This window comes from Cydia fagiglandana, chromosome 23 (assembly GCF_963556715.1).
Source record: "Cydia fagiglandana chromosome 23, ilCydFagi1.1, whole genome shotgun sequence".
Classification (NCBI taxonomy): domain Eukaryota; kingdom Metazoa; phylum Arthropoda; class Insecta; order Lepidoptera; family Tortricidae; genus Cydia; species Cydia fagiglandana.
The window spans coordinates 3,373,931-3,394,245 of NC_085954.1; the positions used below are offsets into that span (position 1 = coordinate 3,373,931).

Genomic DNA, 20,315 nt, shown 5'->3' on the forward strand with positions numbered 1-20,315 from the left:
TAACTCTCGTACAATTCTCGATCGACCTAAAAGTTTTATGACTTAAATTGCTTTTTCTTATAACTTATTTTTCGAACCCAAAGTATGTTGTGAAACAATATGAAAACTTGGATAGTAGTTTTTGTAATAAACACCATATTTTGTATGACAAATGGATACTTTACCAGACCAGTAAGTTAACTGAGTTTTATTTTATAATTTAAGTAAGTACGTAATAATAATGACTCACCCAAGAACATGCCCGTTCAGTTTCCCCCCGTTTGTTATACAGTGTGCTTTCTGTAAAAGGAGCAATAAATTAAACTGTAGGCTGTACTCCTCAAACTGGCCAAAATTTATTCAGCAACTTTTGAAAATAACTCATGTTTTAATTCAGGAAGGATCCTGTATGTCGGCAGCCGATCGTAAGATCAGGCAGATCGTAATGTTCCTGTGTAACGTTTTGACGATAGTGACATTGAATCAATATATATAGGTCAGGATAGGTTCGTAAGGTTGCTTCAGATGCCCGAAGGGCAAACTGCCCAGAAATAGGAGGTTAACTCAGGGAACGAGTCAAAGATTTTCACTTTTCACCATATGCCTGATCTTACGATCAGCCGCCGAAATATATAAACTGACGTAACAACGATGTCGGTTCGGTGAAGTCGCCGACGATGGTTGCCGAGTCAGTAGAAAGGGTTTTTAAGATGCACCTTAACTTGCTAAATTTATTGGGAAATCCCCCAATCTGGACCTAGAATATTGAACTAGAACTATATGCCCCCAATAAGGACAGCCTAAGATTCTAATAGGGCACTAACATGACGTTGTAGGGACGTAACCGGATTAATCTAATTAAGGTTTAGTTCCTCCTTTGGATTGGAATAAATTCAGAGAAGGACAGAGCCACTTTCGTCAATGCCAATACCTGCGCAATTCTTGGGATTAAATTTCTTAACGGAGATCCAGGTTCTCTTTGCAAGTTCGTAGAAGGAAGGAAGACGATGATATGTTGTTTAATTATACCAGTACATAATATTCGGCATGAACCAAATAAGAAAAAAATCAAAAGCGCATTAAAACTGTACCTGCTGCAAACACTCAAGTGACAATTGCATGCGTGTAAGTGTCACTTAAGTGCTTATATTAAACATGTTAAATAATAATTAAGTATAATAATATACGTGTATGTAGAGACTCTTACCTGCAGGCAAACTGTAAATACAGTTTTGCAGGGATCTGTATAGTTGTAAGCTCTGTACTGTGTATTAATAAATAATAATAATAATCCCTTGCTTTTAGATTAAAGTGTCTTAAAGGGCCTCTGCGCTGTTGGCTTCGGCCCCACGTACGCCTCCCAAAGGTCCGGGACCCCATGGTCCCGAGATATGGAAAAGACATACAAATAATAATTAATGATTTCAGTCACGCCACCGTCGCGACGTCGTTGGAGGAAGTCTAGATATAGTCTCGAAAAATGTCCAGCCTATCCATGCGGATGTCAAAACAGATATAGTCTCCAAGAATGTTCAGCCAATCCATGCTGATGTCAAATCAGATATGACGGTCACTGAGCAGGTAAATAGTCTACACTCTTCCTATAAAAAGTCTGTATCTTCAGGTTTTTAAATAAAAGTAAACAAAATCTACCCTCAAATGGCTCCTTAAGCCGCTTGAGGGTAGATGAAAACATTACATGAAAAAATAATGTAGGTTAAAGTCAGGTCGTTCAGTGACAGATCCAGGCGCTTTTGTATTTGGTTGGTTAACCATGGTTACATATCAGAATACCGAAAACTGATTTACCTAATGTTGAATCACCTATGCTTGATTCACCTATTTTTAAATTACCTATCGATCATTTTACCTAAACATTGACTGACCTAAGTTTATAATACCTAAGCTCAAACAACCTAATGGACGAAACACCTAATGCACGATATACCTAATGCACGTTTTACCTACTGCACGTTTCGCCTAAAGCTATTATACCTAATGCACGAATCACCTATAGCTGATATACCTAATGGACGATACACCTAAAGCTGATATACCTAATGAACGATGTACCTAAACTTGATTTACCTAATGGACGAAATACCTAAAACTGTTAAACCTATAGCACGAAATACCTAAAGTTGATATACTTCCTGAACGAATCACCTAATTTCGATATGCCTAATGCACGGAATACCTAAAGTCTATATACCTAGTACAAAATTCATATCATTTTGCCGAATGATCAAGTGGCAGCTCCACCCAATAAATCGTATGATTTCCCAACCTTAAAGTAGAAACTGTTTGTTTGGATAACAACTTAAAAATACACTTTTTGCAACGCTACTTTTTAGGTAGTAGAATGATTTTGTAAGTCAAATACAAAATTAGTTATCTTATCTTATCAAAATCTTAATTTTTGTAAGTTAACATCATGGCGATGAAAATAAAGTCCGTTTTGGCACTGTTTGGTCGCAGTTAACCTAACACGCTCCTCCTCGCTTTGCTCGTCGTCGCTATTAATATATAGGAGTAAAATCCGTGGAATATACTTATTGAAATAATTTAATAAATAGAAAACACGTTCACACAAAGAGAATATTGGAAAGAATGACACTTATAAAAAACATATGAATATAAAAATACAAATCAAAAAACCATGGATGTTCTTATTACAAAAAAGGTAATAAAAAGGTTTAACACCCCCCCCGTAATATGAACACCCTGTATATATTCATATTGAACATAAGTGTATATAGACATATCAAAGTAAACTGTACACATAATAAAATAGAGCACAAAAAAAATCACCCTGTATATACAATCTAACTATCACTGACTATACACACACTAATACCTACTATGTACACCTAAACCTAACCTAAACCTAAAGCATTTGTACACTTAAAATGTTTTATTTTAGCCAAAGGTTTGGTTAAAATGTCGGCGACCATATCATTAGTGGGAATGAACTTTAGATGTAGATTATGGTGTGATAGTGCGTCACGAATGAAGTGATGTTTGATGTCGATGTGCTTGGTGCGGGCGTGATAAGTGCTATTATGTGCAAGTTTGATGGAACTCTGATTGTCTGAATGAATGATCATGGGATGAGCGATATTAAATACTTCCTGGATGAGCGTTTTTAGGTAAATGGCCTCCTTGCAGGCTTCAGCTAACGCCATATACTCAGCCTCTGTTGTTGAAAGGGCGACTGTACGTTGCTTGCGAGCTTCCCAAGAGATTGGCCCTCCACTCACCAGAAAGACATATCCAGTATAGGACCTTCGGTCAATGATGCTGTTTCCAAAGTCGGCATCCGAATATCCCACGACGTTGTTATGACCATTACGCGTGTAAGCTAACCTCATGTCCTTTGTACCTTTGAGGTATCTGAGAACCCTTTTTGCGGCTTTCCAGTGTACCCCCCCGTAATGTGTATTGAATTGGGATAGGTACGAGACTGTATGTGCAATATCGGGCCGAGTTCCAATTGCTATATACATTAGCGAGCCGATAAGTTCCCTGTAGGGAACATCAATTTCTTCTTCCTGCGTGGGAAGGGTTAGCTTTATGCCAGGTTCCATCGGTGTAGTGACGGTGATGGCATCCGTCATATTATATTTTTCTAAAAGTTTGTCAATATAGTGTGACTGATCAAGGGTTATACGACCTTTGTTCTGGGAAACCCTCATTCCGAGGCAGTCTTTGACAGGCCCCAGATCCTTGACCGTAAAGAATTTCTTGAGGTCGTTTTTAAAGTTGGTTTTCAATGTTTCGCTGTTTGACAGAATGAAAAAGTCGTCGACGAATACTGCTACAATTAGAAAATCGTTGTCATGTCTCGTGTAGTACATGCAGTGTTCCGTTGATGCTTGTGTAAGCGATAAGGTGGCCATAGCTTCGCACACTTTCTTATTCCACTGACGTGGAGCTTGCTTCAAGCCATAAAGCGACTTCTTCAATAAACAGACTTTATTCTTCGAATCGGTAGAGAAACCTTCAGGCTGTTCCATATAAATTTCCTCTTCCAAATCACCATTCAAAAAAGCAGTTTCCACGTCGAGGTGGTCAACTTGACAGTTAAGTTCCGCCGCATATGCCATTAGTAGCCGTACAGATGATAACCTTGCTACGGGCGAAAAAGTTTCTCCGTAGTCTACTCCTGCAACCTGGGTAAACCCTTTGGCTACAAGTCTGGCTTTATACTTTACAACCTGTCCACTTGTGTCCTTTTTTAGTTTAAAGACCCACTTGCACTTTGTCGTCTTCCGATCCTTGGGTCTATCAACAATAATCCAAGTTCTATGTTTTTGGAGAGACTCATACTCAGCTTTCATCGCTTCAAGCCATTCTTGCTTTTGCGGATGGTCTGAAACTTCCTTAAATGTCTCAGGTTCCAGATCAGACGTCATGTTGACTGCGCAAACCTGTATGTATCGCTCAGGAGGTCGTCTGTCCCTAGCAGGATATCTGCGCTCCGGTTCTTCTTCGGGAACGGGTACTGCTTCTGCTGGTTCAGGGTTCTCACGACATTCCATCTCAGGTTCGGCGAGCGCAGGTTCAGGTTGGTCTGGAACTAAAGATTCAGGCTGGACATCAAGCTGTATATGGTACTGTGATGTTGGATCAGGATCAGAAATTGGGACTAGGACTTGTTGTGTTGGTTGAGACGGAGGTTCCAACTCGGTGGTGATGGGATTTGGGGTGGGATCTGCCTTGAGCTTGTCTTCTATGAAGACTACGTCTCTAGCGATAATAATCGTTCGGGGGTTTTGGGGATTGACGAGACGGTAAGCTTTGCTTTCCGTCGCGTAGCCTACGAAGATGCATTTCTGAGTCTTGGCGTCAAGCTTTGTACGTTTTTCTTTTGGTACAAGAACATGAGCTTCACAGCCAAAGACTTTGAGGTGTGACAGGTTTACCTTTTTACCGGACCAAATCTCCTCCGGAATACGGTTCTTCAGGGCTTGCGTTGGCACGTGATTTTTGATGTAAATCGCCGTGTTTACCGCTTCTCCCCAATATGCTTTCGGCAGCTGCGAGTCCTGGAGCATGCATCTCGCCTTTTCAATGATCGTGCGATTTGCGCGTTCCGAGATCCCGTTCATCTCAGGGTTGTACGGAACTGTGGTCTGATGGACAATCCCGTTCTCCTTCAGGAACGTAGACAGATCATGGTTGACATACTCGCCTCCATTGTCTGATCTCAGGACCTTGATCTTCTGCCCCGTTTGGTTCTCCACTAGATGCTTAAACTCTACGAACTTACCGAAGACCTCATCTTTTCTTTTCAAAAGATAGCCGAAGGTTTTTCGACTAAAGTCATCCGTAAAGGTAAGTAAGTATAGAGCTCCGCCAAATGATTGCGTACTCATTGGACCGCATAGGTCGGAATGAATGAGTTCCAATACGCAATTTGACCTACTCGTAGACTTGTAAAAAGGTTTCTTAGAAAGTTTGCCTTGTAGGCACGGAACACATGGTTCATGCAAACCTTTTTGAAAGTCAACGCCAATGTGCTTATTTTTGAGAATGTTTAAAGTTTTGGCATTTATATGAGAAAGGCGTCTATGCCAAAGCATTGCGGACTCCTTGGTGCCAGTGCAAAGTGCGCGAGGAGTATTATTTGAACTGACATCAAGTCTAAACATACCTTTATGTATAGAGCCTGTGGCAATGACAGGTTTCGTCACTTGACAGCCATTCTCGGGAATGATACTCGCGCCTTTGATGTAAACAAAACTTCGTAACCTTTATCGGTTAATTTGTAAACCGATAGAAGATTAGTGGCTAGACCAGGGATGTACAACACGTCACTAATACTATTTACATTGTCAGATATATACATATTTACAGTACCTTTTCCATGGCTTGAAATCTGGTCATTGTTAGCGACGGTGATGGGCATCATGTGGGGTGACATGGCGGAGAACCAATCTCTCCGGTTGCTCATGTGAGAAGTCGCTCCAGAATCAATATACCAGTCCTGAGAACCTGTGGCTGTAGGGGGAATGAGAGGGAAACAAGATGAAAGCGTGAATTCAGATGTATTAAATGATTTGGTCGTCGAATCATTCTTGTTCTTATTCTTCCTACACTCAGAAACTACATGCCCTAACTTTTTGCAATATTTACAAAATAATTTAGATTTCGTCTTCGACGAGCGGGCTTGCAGCACGTTTGCTGGTCCTTGTTTGACAGGTGCAGGCTGGGTACTGCCGGATGCAACGCTGACGGCACGAGAATCTTCCTTTAGTAGAGCCGTCACGACGTGTTCCGATGTAATCTTAGCGATGTTAGCGTGTTCCAGGGTCATCACTAATGGCTTAAACTCTTCTGGCAGGCCGGCGAGCATCACGATAGCCAGAAACTCGTCCTCGACTGACGCGCCAATGCTTTGGAGTTCCTGTTGCGTAGCCAACGATTTGTTCACATATTCTTCCATGTTACCATCATATTTATTGGATAGTAACTTCCTCATCAAAGCCAGTCTTCTTGTCAGGCCGCTATCTGCATAAGCCTTTTTTAGGCATTGCAGTGTTTCATACGCAGTTTTAGCTGACCTTATTACCGGATACACGTTTTCGTTGCAGGACAGGCATATCTTTGCTCGAGCACGAGCGTCTTTTTGCTTTTCTGCGGGGTCTGTCAATTCATCTTTTTTTGTACAGACCTCCCAGAGTCCTTGATCGGTGAGCAAACACTGAATACTGAATAACCAGTTATTGAAGTTCTTGCTTCCGTGTAGCTTCGAGAACGTTATATGATGAGTATGTGTAGACGTCGATGGAGAATCCATATTTCTCGCACTTATTAAACTTATTTCGCAGCGTAGTACGGGCACTCATAACCTATTAATATATAGGAGTAAAATCCGTGGAATATACTTATTGAAATAATTTAATAAATAGAAAACACGTTCACACAAAGAGAATATTGGAAAGAATGACACTTATAAAAAACATATGAATATAAAAATACAAATCAAAAAACCATGGATGTTCTTATTACAAAAAAGGTAATAAAAAGGTTTAACAGTCGCACCTATGTCGACTCTGGCAAATGACTATACCTTATATTATAATAAAAAATAGTAAGCCAATTGAATGATTTGGCTAAACAATAATTAGGTATATTTTTGATTTTACGTACACACGTTCATTAAGTGCATCGACTTCAGGTATTTCGTGCATTAGGTGTATCGAATTTAGGTATTTCGTTCATTAGGTATGTTAATTTTAGGTAATTCGATCAGTAGGTATACCGACTTTAGGTAATTCGTACAGTAGGTATGTTAACTTTAGGCAATTCGATCATTAGGTATACCGAGTTTAAGTATATCGTGCATTAGGTATATCAACATTAGGTGTTTCGTGTATTAGGTATATTAGCTTTAGGTATTTCGAGTATTAGGTGTTTCAACTTTAGGTAAATCGAGCATAAGTATTCTGAGCTTAGGTAAACCAATTGTAGGTGAAACGTGCAATAGGTAATTCGTTCATTAGGTGTTATGAGCTTAGGTTAATTGATCATTAGGTATTTAAAAAAATAGGTGAAACGAGCATAGGTGATTCAACATTAGGTAAATCGATTTTCGGTATTCTGATATGATATGTACTAATACTACTACCCGAAAATGTACAAATTGTTTGTTTACTTTTATTTTAATACCTAAAGATGCAGAGTATAGGAACATTCCAACAGAATATCGCTTACTTTTATAATTTTTGATAAGGATAACTCTCGTTAGAACGGTCCGGGCAGAGGCAATACTACAGTTTTCTATAGAAAGCGTCAGTGATCTTTGATCATAGAAAACGAAGTCTCGGAAATCTCAGACCGAATCGGAACTTATCTAATGTTAGTAATCCTTAAACCAGGTTTGGTTTCAAATTGAAATCTTTGAGCAAAAGGAATAATCAATGACAAAATCCAGCTTTTAGCAGAAGTGTGAAAAGAGTACCGTTTGTAAATGACAATCTAGTGGAACGCTCCTCCAACCAGAGGGCCTACCGCGAACCACGTTCGACGTGTTGCCTCTCTGTCGCACTTGTAAGTTCGTACATAATTGTGACAGGGAGGCAACATGTCGAACGTAGTTCGCGGTAGGCCCTCAGGCGTAACGCAGCGTACTACGAAGGCGAACAACACGCGAACGCGAATCGAAACGATGCGGCGCGGGGTGAATCAATCCTATGATACCTATTGAAGTGTCCCACGTGGGCGATCTCGTTGCGAACGCGAACGCCTTGGGCCCGCCGCGCCGCACCGCGTCGCTTTCGCGAGTTGTCCGCTTACGTAAGACGCAGCGTAAGCACAACTGGAGGCGTGGGCAAGATGACAATCGTACTTTGTTTGGTGTTAGTCGACGTCATCGACAAAGACCGACCGATCGCACAACTGCTCCAGAAGTAAAGAGCCTAAGACAGGCTAAAAAGGACAAGATATTCTGAAATAATGACTACAAGGCCACTGAGCAAGCAAGGTATAGTGTGTAGCTTTGCGGTTTTACTTAACAATATAAGACGATAGGATTAGTCGTCGAGCTCTATTTGAAAGCTACACACTATAACTGAGCCTGACACTTTGAGATGGCACGAAAACCTTAAAAGATTCGTATGTAACGTGTTGCATAAGATATCCCAAATGTCATTCAGTCGATTTGGTAAACACCATTTTGTATAAATAGATAAATACATGTCGTTATTTCCTAAAAAGCAAAGAGTACCTACCTATGTACCTACCGTCAAGTTTACAAGAATGGGTGCACTCATCATACTCAAAAATATGTCCCATAGCTCTTATGTCAGCGAATTAAGAACTATGGGACATATTTTTGAGTAAGTTGTATGCGTCCATATTTTTACACTTAACTGTACTCGTAGATAACTTAGGAAACAGTTTTTAATGTGGAAGTAAGTCTCTTAACAACTACGTTTAAATTTCGTTACAAAGGACAATAGATTAACTTGTTAATCCACTTTTTAGGGTTCCGTACCCAAAGGGTAAAACGGGACCCTATTACTAAGACTTCGCTGTCCGTCCGTCCGTCCGTCCGTCTGTCACCAGGCTGTATCTCACGAACCGTGATAGCTAGACAGTTGAAATTTTCACAGATGATGTATTTCTGTTGCCGCTATAACAACAAATACTAAAAACAGAATAAAATAAAGATTTAAATGGGGCTCCCATACAACAAACGTGATTTTTGATCAAAGTTAAGCAACGTCGGGAGGGGTCAGTACTTGGATGGGTAACCGTTTTTTTTTTGCTTTTTTTTTGTTTTTTTTTGTATTACGGTACGGAACCCTTCGTGCGCGAATCCGACTCGCACTTGCCCGGTTTTTTTACCAGTTCACATGACTCTCTCCATTTATTCTTCACTCTTTAAGAACCTTTCAACAGTCTATTCCACCCCAACCAACTATTAATCCTATTCTTTACGTAATAAGGCTACTTTTTAGATGATACAATTCAAAAAGATAGTAGTTTGTAAAGGTATTTTTTTTTATATTATAGGACATTTTTACACAAATTGACTAAGTCTCACGGTAAGCTCAAGAAGGCTTGTGTTGGGGGTACTCAGACAATGATATATATATAATATATGAATACTTAAATACATAGAAAACAACCATGACTCAGAAACAAATATCTGTATCATCATAGAAATAAATGCCCTTACCAGGATTCGAACCCGGGACCATCGGTTTTATAGGCAGGGTCACTACCCACTAGGCCAGACCGGCCGTCAAAAAACTTGGAAACCGTGGTTAGACAAAAGCGTTCAAATCTCCATGTATCACAATGAGGTCTTTGTTCGTCCTTTTGTGGAGGGACCCAAATTATTAACACGTCATGGGTTGATCGAATGTTGCGCGGTATTCAAAATTTTCTGACTTACGCTATACACAGAAATGAAAGGATTGGTATAACTTTTGAAACGGCAATTCATAAAACTCTGTTTTAAAAGAAACAGACACACGATGCCACAATCCATATGATATTATGGGAAACTAATAAAGAAAATTAAGAAAAAATTTAAGCTATATTTTGTATTGCATTAAGGTTGACTCACGCTAGACCGGGCCGGGGCCGGGCCAGAGCTTCCGGCTCGTCGTTTTCTATGGAAAGCACCGCGTCATAGAAAATGACATGTCGGACGCCTCGGCCCGGGCACGGCCCGGTCTAGCGTGAGTCATCCTTTAACTGCACCCCGTATTATGGACACCAATTTAGATTTTCATTTATTTTAAAAGAATCCTTTAATTTGGCATTTAGAAGCATTTTTTTTCTCCTAGCCCACATCACGGACTACTCACTGCACCTTCCAATCAACCCTTGAGACCCTTCAAGTATGTATAGAAATACAAACAAACCAACTTCTTACATTTTTTTTAACGAGCCGACCATCCCGGCGTTCACATTGTGGTATCTAGGCTAGTTCAGCCTACCTCTCTGTGGGTGCATACGTCGTATAGGTACATGGCCTCTTATATATTTAGGTATACTTATCTTCTCTTCTTCTTCTCGTTTTTAATAATAAATGCTAGCAAGAAGAGAGCTAATGAACGCACGGGTCTGTAGAAGGTAGAGAAGGCAATAGATAGTACTCTCTCCAGGCGGGTGTTATGCCTGGGGACCGAAGTCCACTGAGAGTTGGTCGGAAGTTATAATATAGCAACTGACATTGTAACTCCGTAAGCGCGATGTAGGTCTCATACTAATTGCGTTCTAGCTCCCTAACGCCATCTGTTAGATTATTATGGCACGACGTTGGCAGTGACAGCTAGAGGAGACGTCACAGGTCCATAGGAAGGTCTTTACGTCACACGGGCCGTATTCCTACTTATTTGAAGTTATTTGTCATACGAGTATAGTATGTAAAACACACACCACTAAAAGCGCCACTTGCACCATCCCACTAGCCCGGGGTTAAGTGGTTAAACCGTTAACCCAGTGTCAAATTGTACTGGTAACCACAGTGACTGCAGGTTTTAACGGTTTACCCAGTGTCAAATTGTGCAGGTAACCATGGTGATTAAAGGTTTAACCGGTTTACCCATGCAGTGTCAAATTGTACTTACTGGTAACCATGGTGACTAAGGGCCACAGCACCATCCCACTTACCAGGGGTTAACCATTTATGCCTGGAGTTACCATGGTTACTAGTACAATTTGACACTAGGTTAACGGTTTAGCCGGTTAACCCCGGGTTAGTAGCATGCTGCAAGTGGCGCTAAGGTTTTAACCGGTTAATACCGGGTTAGTGATTGGTGCAAGTGACGCTAAAGTTTTAACCGGTTAACCCCGGGTTAGTGAATAGTGCAAGTGGTGCTAAGCAGTGTTAATGGTTTGCAGCCGTGCTCGACCGGCTACGTTCCTTCACAAATCGAGCCGGGGATAGTTTTTCAGGTAACTTATCTTCCAGTGCTTGTCGCTTGGCCCAATTCACAAGAAAAGAGTCTTAGCTACCTTTGCACTGACTTGTATGGAACAAAGTGAGAGAGTGTCATTATAAACGCCATATGTGTCGCTTAATTTCAAACTCGGGTAAATCCATTTAACTCTCTCAATAAATACCCTTCCTATTACTAAATCGCATTAATCTGACAAATGGATTAACCCGTATTTCAAGTTAGACGTCTCATATTTAATAGAAATTTGGCATTAATTACGACATTTCTACAATTTGATATTGCAAATGGCATGCAGGGTTAGCTTGATTCGACTGTAGATTATTAAGACCTACATTTTTGCAACTGCCTTAACATGATTCCGCCTTGAAAGCATATACGCAAAAAATATAATATCATTATTGAATACCCAAACCATTATCACCTCATTATAAAAAAATTTGAAAACCTATTTCATTTTTAACCTTACGTTAGTTTTTATTTGAGCATATTTTTATTGAATTTACAAGAATCCATTTTTTTAACTTAACAATGATGATGCCTACGTGGTCGTTTGGCATCATTGAGGCTCCATTGTGACTACGGTACCTATAAGTACTGAAGAAAATCAGTAATAAACTTATATTTTATAAACGTTCCGCTGTCGCTCGTAATTTGCCCCATGAGCTTAGATTGCGTTTCACATACGAATCGCACCCGACAATGTAGATGTCACTTTGTTTGTTGGTTATGCTGCAAAAACGCTCCCGCTCTCGCTACCGCTCGTAAATTGCCCCTCGAGCTTAGATTGTGTTTCACTTACGAGACGCGCCCGACAAAGTCGATGTCTGTTTGTTGTTTGTGTTTGCTGAAACTCGCAACAATAGCTCAAGTATAAACATTATTATCCTACATATATCTCCTTATACAGTAGCACAATAAAGGACTACTCACGCAAGAATTTTATTTCAAAATTGTTATTATACCTTAAATGATTTTTTTAATGATATTTCGGAATAAATTTAATTTAATAATAATAATGTAATAAGGTTATATTTTATTTTATTTGGATTATTATATTATATTAGGATTATAGGATTAACTTATAATTTAATTAAATTTAAGGCGGTGAATCATGTATACCTACCTGTTTAGATATAATTTAGAATAAGTATTTTTTAAGTACCAATGTTACTATGCCCTTACGGGTGCATGTTGTAATCTAAGATATAAATAAGACCTACTGAAAACACATGTAGGTATGCAATAAATGATATGAATAGAACGACCCGGGCCCGGGCTGAGTCGTCCGACACTTCAGTTAACTATAGAAGCATCACGTGATCACCGATCACCCTTCATAGAAAACGAAGTTTTTGACGCCACGTCCCGGGCCAGGACTAGAACGCTCCATCAGATCATGAGTCATCCTTAAAGTGTTGAATACAATAAGGCCCACTTGCAGCATCCCACTAACCCGGGGTTAAGCAGTTAAACCTGGGTGCAAAAGGCGCAGTAGTTTGCTGAAGATAAGCAGTGATCAGACAAATCATCGCAAAACCATCAAAAATCATTTATATCTCAAAATAGGACAAGATTTATTAAACACATATTATGTACACAGTAGGTACTTGTCTTTATACTTATAAAATTTTCAGATTATACTCAAAAACTGCAGTTCAAAATTGTTAAAAAAAAATTATCATGTTCCATACAATATTTATTTTTGCGACAAATTGTCCGAACTCTGAAGATAAGATAAAATAAAAATAGTTTATTCAAGTAGGCATATTGTATGCGCTTATGAACGTCAAATAAAGCTAGATTAAATAACAAAAATTAACAAGACTATTTGGGTCATTATCTATGAAAAGGGACCTTATTGTCGATGGCCCTTACGCCGCACAGCGTCGCGCGGCATTGTATTTATATCGGAGCATCGTTAATAATGGCGTAAGCGCCATCGACAATAAGGTCCCTTTTCATAGATGACGTCACATTTAAGCATTATACAGGGTGATTTCTGGGTCGTGATCCAGAACCACTTTTTCTGACTCTGTAAATGATCCACATTATCATATGGTAGTATTTGATTAAAAGATAATTACTTTAATTATTCTTATTTTTCAAGTAAAATTAATGTTATACTTACTAAGTAATTATGGTCACCCTATGACTTTTGACATACGCTGTATGGAAAGCGACAAGACGTCACATTGAGTAGGGCCACCAAATTGTATGCAAAAATGTTTTTTTCCTACTTGTCATCTGGAAAATAATCATCATTATTGGTGATAAACAATAATTAACATCTTTAGGCTCATCTTTGGATTCTGTATGATGTCTGGCTCTCTTGCTCCACGACCCCGAAATCACCCTGTATTATCATTTTTCGTCGTTAGATCTGTGTTTATCACAATAAATAATTAATCCATGACGTACTTACATACATAAAATGTTTTTAGGATTGTAACAGCGCAGTTTAAGGATTTAGAATCATCCCAAGTCAGTTTAAAAACAAGTCTGCACAATAAAGATCTAAAACACCACCCTCGTGACGCCACCAAGAGTTTATTACACGCTCTAAAGGTCCACAGGGCCCGATTCGGATTTTGAAATAGACATCTATTAGATATCTTTTAGACATCACCAAGATATGTTTAAGATCTAACCTGTTACATTTGACATTTGCGCGATTCTGGAGATACCCTTGAACGATTTCCACAGGATATGACCTAGAGATCCAATTCACATCTAATAGATATCTTACTCTATCTAACGTAAAAGTGACATTGGTTGCCCGAATTGCGCTGCAAAAGAGAACTAGTTGATATCTAAACTATAACGTGTCTATAATGGATCTAGTACGTGTCGTCTCTTGTGAATATCTTGAAGTTCGAATACGGCAGACAGTTAATTAGGGTCAGTCTTAAGACCTTCTAGGTTAGTGCTAGTATTTACTGGGACAAGTTGAGGACGCGGCGCTGCCCACTTTATCAAGGCGGTGACAGCAAAAACCAGAATAGCTCACAGATGTTGAACAGTACGAAAAGTTGTAACTTTTTAACCTCGTAAGTCCCCGTGTACTTGTACAGGTACAAATTAAATTCGAGTTTTAAACTCATATAGAAATAAAATAAAGTTCAAAATTCAAAAGCGCCAAAATTGGCTTGGGTCTTACGAGGTTTTAAAGATACATGTGACCGTAATTGCAGCTCGTAGGTATTATATTAAAAGTTATGTCCCAAATTGCACCTCGTGCATGTTGGAGGCGTTGAAAGATCTGCCAACTTGTGACCAAAATCGATGATAATTTAAACTTGAAATTGACATTTTACGTCAATAAGCAGGCGCTGTCCTCTTACCGTTCACGGATGCTCCGTTGCTCGTTAGAGTCTTCTGGAATACGATCATAAGGTTTAAATTGGAAAGCTTGACATTAGCCCTTGCCAATAAAGAAGGGGCTTCCGTACTGTCTCCTATAAGTGCATGCACACCTGCTTCTATCATAACTTCTTACTTACCGAGGAATCATGAACATTTTGTTAAAACTCATTATACCTACCTTCCAATCCACTCTCCTACGCTCTCCAGTTTCTCTCTCATCTCATCTGCTGCTTCTCTGGTGCTGCTTCGAAACCCTGGGTCCACTTTCCAACTTTTCTTCCACTTATCACGGCTTTTGTCATATCCCCTTTGACAATTACTAAGATTGTTGTTATTCTCTTTTGACCATAGAGAAATAAATTAGCTTTATACCACTTGCACCACCCCACTACCCCGAGGTTAACCGGTTAAACCTGGAGTTACCATTGTTACCAGTACAATTAGATACCGGGTTAACGGTTTAACCGGTTAACCCCGGGTTAGAGGGATAGTGCAAGTGGTTCTTAGAAAGCTCACTCATCAAACTATACTCATTCTTTTCTTTTGGGTGCTAGTACTGGTGTAAGACAAATATGATTCTCTTTTTCTATGATTGAAATGAGACAGTCCTTTGACAAACTATATTATGCTTTTGAAAGACTACAACTAATGATTACTGTTCTAAGTCTTCCTATGTGCAACAGCTTACCCCGGTCCGAGCTACAAGCTCCGGCTTATAGAGATTTGCTACAGAACTACAGTTTAATACTAACTGCGGATACACGCCACAAACTACACTTTTAAAACTTCTTTTATACCTACTAGTACTTGTATTGTTTCGGAATTTTGAAATCTCATCATCATCATCATCATCTCAGCCATAAGACGTCCACTGCTGAACATAGGCCTCCCCCTTGGACCTCCATACGTGCCGGTTGGAAGCGACCTGCATCCAGCGTCTTCCGACGACCTTAACAAGGTCGTCTGTCCATCTTGTGGGTGGACGTCCTACGCTGCGCTTGCTAGTCCGTGGTCTCCACTCGAGCACTTTTCGACCCCATCGGCCATCTTCTCTGCGTGCAATGTAGCCTGCCCATTGCCACTTCAGCTTTTTGCACTTTTGAAAGATGGTGCATGATTTTTTTTGTTACATTTTCACGGTTGTAAAATGAAATTTAGTAGAATGTACTAATGAAATGCACTTTTAATATTAAAAGGCTCCGTCTACGAGTGCTTTCTGATTTGATCCTTAAATATATATCTAGGTCTAGGTATACATTAATAGCGTATAACCTTTTGAGGTAGAAAAGTTTTGTGAGGTTTTACTTACACGTACGTTTTATGTTGACTTTTTAAGTAGGTATTACCTACCAAGTTTTTGCCCGTCTGTCACTGCATGGCATTTTATTGAAGTGAAAACTTCTTTGCACTTTTTGTAATGGGGAAAAATGTTAAACTTGCCACAGGTCACGTGACCGTAAGATTCGTACGACGGACACGTGACCTGATCAAATACCGGGCAAGTGCGAGTCGGACTCGCGCACGAAGGGTTCCGTACCATAATGCAAAAAAAACAAAAAAAAGCAAAAAAAAACGGTCACCCATCCAAGTACTGACCACTTCCGACGTTGCTCAACTTTGATCAAAAATCACGTTTGTTGTATGGGAGCCCCATTTAAATCTTTATTTTATTCTGTTTTTAGTATTTGTTGTTATAGCGGCAACAGAAATACATCATCTGTGAAAATTTCAACTGTCTAGCTATCTCGGTTCGTGAGATACAGCCTGGTGACAGACGGACGGACGGACAGCGAAGTCTTAGTAATAGGATCCCGTTTTACCCTTTGGGTACGGAACCCTAAAAACTGTTACAATGTCATTGAGTTTTCACTTCTGCCGGCACTCCCGGAGTGCAAACCGTTGTTTTTTGTTGCAGGAGCTAGCATACAAAAGTTTCTCATTAAAATATAAGTTTAGATACCTTTACTACTACAAGGACTTCTCTTCTTTCCAGGTCACGCCTCCGGTCACCATCTTTAAGCAGTCGCTCCGAAAATCTCTGCCAGCTCCTAGCAGGTACAGTCGCCATCAGATATATCAGAGCGGTCAAGGCGTTCACAAATACCTGAACACGCCTCTAGTGTCAAGGCGTTAGAGTGCGTGTTTAGATATTGTGAACACCTTGGCCGCTCCGATATATCTGATGGCGACTGTAGGTACCTATATTTAATCGACAATCGTAAATAAATTAGTATCGCTTACAGTCGTATCTGCTTGATAAAATTAGGTATACATACCTACTGGCGATAGAAGATATAGCCTCCGCCTGAGGGCCTACCGCGTTTCACCTTCGACGTGTTGCCTCTCTGTCGCACTTGTAAATTCGTAAGTGAGTGTGACAGGGAGGCAACACGTCGAATGTGGTTCGCGGTAGGCCCTCTGTTCTAATTGACCGGGTGGGTGGAGCGAGTATAATTTAGCTTGGACAAAAATTCTTTCAAAAGTCCGAGTGTTCTCGTCTCCAGAAGGGCTAAGATGGCCGGCTCTTTATCATTTGTCATCATGCCTGTCACGTTCTGACAATGTAAGGTAAACGCAGCTATCAACGCCCCACCTATTGAACTAATTAGATATGTTTTCGTTGCCTGAACTATTTCAGCGGTAGGTAGGTAAACTTCCACAAACGTTTGTTCCTTGAGTACCGGGTAGTTTTACGTTAGTTTGAGTGGTAGTTCGAAAAAAAGATGAAATACGCCAATTAAGCCGCGGGAGGCGTGTACGCAAGTCTTGTCATACCTGGCGCTTGTACCTTCAAGTAAGTACGTGACTTTTCTGTTTAAGATATTTATTTTAACAATTGACTCCTGTACTTTACTATTTATTACTAAATGTGTTCTTCCTATTGTAAATTCTTGATTTTGTATAACAATTTGTTTAAAAAAAGTAATTTACAACCATAAAACATTAAATTTTAATTGGACGGTAATGGCTTCATTTCTTTTAGTTATAGCAGCTATCGACGACCCGTAAGTCGGTAATGACCATAACATAAGGTTTAGTTTTTCGTCCTTTTATAATATTATATCATATAACAAAACAATTATTTTAATGGACCCGTATAAATCTAAATAATTATTCTTTTTAAAAGTCTATTTCCGCCATACACGTTATTATCTAGTTTTCTTCTTTCAAAGTTGTAAAATTACGCAAAGTTATGTAATTTTTGAAGGACCGATGTTGTGTAGTAACAAGATTCATTAATATGTAACTTTTTATTAGTTAAAACTGCGTGTTAGTGCTTATATTTTTTAAGGCACATAATCACAGTGTTTTGTAGTCACAAGGTCAATTAAATAAAAAAATTAAAAAAAATTGGGTCGGTAATACATTTTATATTCGTAATTACATATTTTATCACCGACTCATAGGAATCGGTAATAGCAACAATAAGAAAGTATTACCGATCATCGATATTACTATACTTAATTTTGTGTTAGGTATCTATTATTATAAATACACGCGTGTACTATGAAACTAGGTAACGATATACATACTTATATAGATAAATACATCCAAGTTATACAAGTTTATGTCTGGATGTCATGAAATTTGATATATTTTTTGAGATCATAATAAATTCATGTTGATTATTTCTTAAAAGTAAAATTATTCAGCAAAGAAGTGGTCCTATTTTTATTTTTTTAAATAAAAAATAGAATAATATATAGAAGCAAATATTTGCATTTTTATTTTGTTTCACCACACCAGCCTACACCAGCAACCATATGCGTCTCACTGCTGGGCACATACTTTCTCTTATACACGATCGGAATTAGCAGCTTTAAAATCGTTAATAACCTCACAGCCATTTTTATGGGTCGGTAATAGTAACAATTGACTCAGTAACTTTATAAATTATTTTCTACATCTTAATCCTTTATTTATGTATAGGCAACTTAGTAATTACCTTTTACAAACATATGATATTAGCATATAAAAATGGAAAAGTGAATTTGAGGGCAACCTGTATACTTAAAAACTATGGTCGAATTTTAAACTGCCTTAAGAGGGGCGTTAATACCTTCATTTACCTTAAGTGCGAAAGTGATGTACCGAAAACTCGACTATCGGGTATTTTTATGACCTCGTTCCCAGGCCGGCTAAGTACTACTGCTTTATATGACGAAATTGTTGTGGCCTGGCGCGGACGTCTTATTTGGCTGGGTGGCAATGAATGTGTTGACACATCAAATTGTGTATAAATATTTTCTATACTGTTAATATCTAGAGAGAAATGGGGGTTTTTATGGAAAAGCGGTCGTGCGAGGTTGTCAACTTTCCTCTCAAACATTTTTATTTTGCAGGTTAGAGCTGATCAGAAGCATCAGCCGATTGGCAACGGTAGTGGTGTTGGCGTTCACAGCTCTGGTGGAACTGTACCCCACGTTGGCTCATCTCTTTAACACTTTTTATAGCTTTATGGTATAAATTCACTTTGTACAATGAGTGTTTTATTCTGTTTTGTATCCTGTTTACCGACTGAGGGTGCCACTGAGCTGGTCTGTGCATTGAGCATGAGGTATACATACCTACCATTTATATTTACTAGTAAGATAATTTTCGCAGCATCAATCAGTTAGCAGCCGTGGCCCATTTCTGACCGCAGCTGCACTAGTACGAACGCGTCGGTGTTAAAGTGACATTCCATTTCCAACTGCAGCTGCATTACTGTTTATTTTCTATGGCAATTGACAATGACAGCGACGCGTTTCCATAGTAAAATGAACAGTATTGCAGCTGCAGTTGGAAATGGAATGTCACTCTTATTGTCAATTAGATTAGACAGATAGATTAGATATTTTATTTCATGAAAGACAATTACATAATAAGTTTGCATTGAGTCAAAAATATAAGAATTTCCATGGTAAAATGATTGGTAGTGCTGCTATTGTTGGAAATGGACTGTCACCTTAAGGTATACATACCTACCATTTATACTTACTAGTAAGATAATTATCGCAGCTTCAGTCGATTAGCCGCCGTGGTGGCGCTAGGGTTAACAACTCTGGTGGAACTACAGAGTTACGAGTACACCCCGCGTTGGCTCATTTTGTTGAAACTTTTTTTATAGCTTTGTGGTATAAATTCACTTTGTACAATGAGTGTTTTATTCTGTTTGTTGTTGTAGAAGAGAACGCCACGAGCCATTTCCTAGAAATTCGTAGAAACTCTACTTTTTCTGTGTTACTATAAAAAAAATTGCGTTATTTAATATACCAACATGAAAACATTAGTTTCGGAGACTGCTACACCATTTCCTATGATAAGAAAGTTTTAGACCCCAGGAGTTGCAGGCGCCCATAGACTAAGGTGACCGCTTATTATCAGGCGGGCCGTATGCTTGATTTCCATCGACGTGGTGTAAATGAGAAAGACATTATTATTTTGGCAGGCTTCTTTGGCTATTTTAGTGCTGATTTTACCAGTATACCTACCTATGTACAATACAATGTAAACTTATAATATTACGGCTACATACATTAGCTAGACTTTTGTTTAAATATGGCTACG

General features: G+C 39.1%; 1 protein-coding gene across 1 annotated transcript; it reads left to right on the forward strand.

Annotated features, from left to right (window-relative positions):
- Positions 1–9: 9 nt before the first annotated feature.
- On the forward strand, positions 10–19,247 carry LOC134675743 (uncharacterized). The gene is made up of 6 exons (XM_063534053.1): positions 10–171; positions 1,408–1,560; positions 10,284–10,337; positions 11,344–11,397; positions 16,759–16,820; positions 19,109–19,247. The coding sequence occupies exons 1-6, from the start codon at positions 100–102 to the stop codon at positions 19,230–19,232; spliced, it is 519 nt and encodes a 172-aa protein (XP_063390123.1). The 5' UTR covers positions 10–99; the 3' UTR covers positions 19,233–19,247.
- The last annotated feature ends 1,068 nt before the right edge of the window (positions 19,248–20,315 follow it).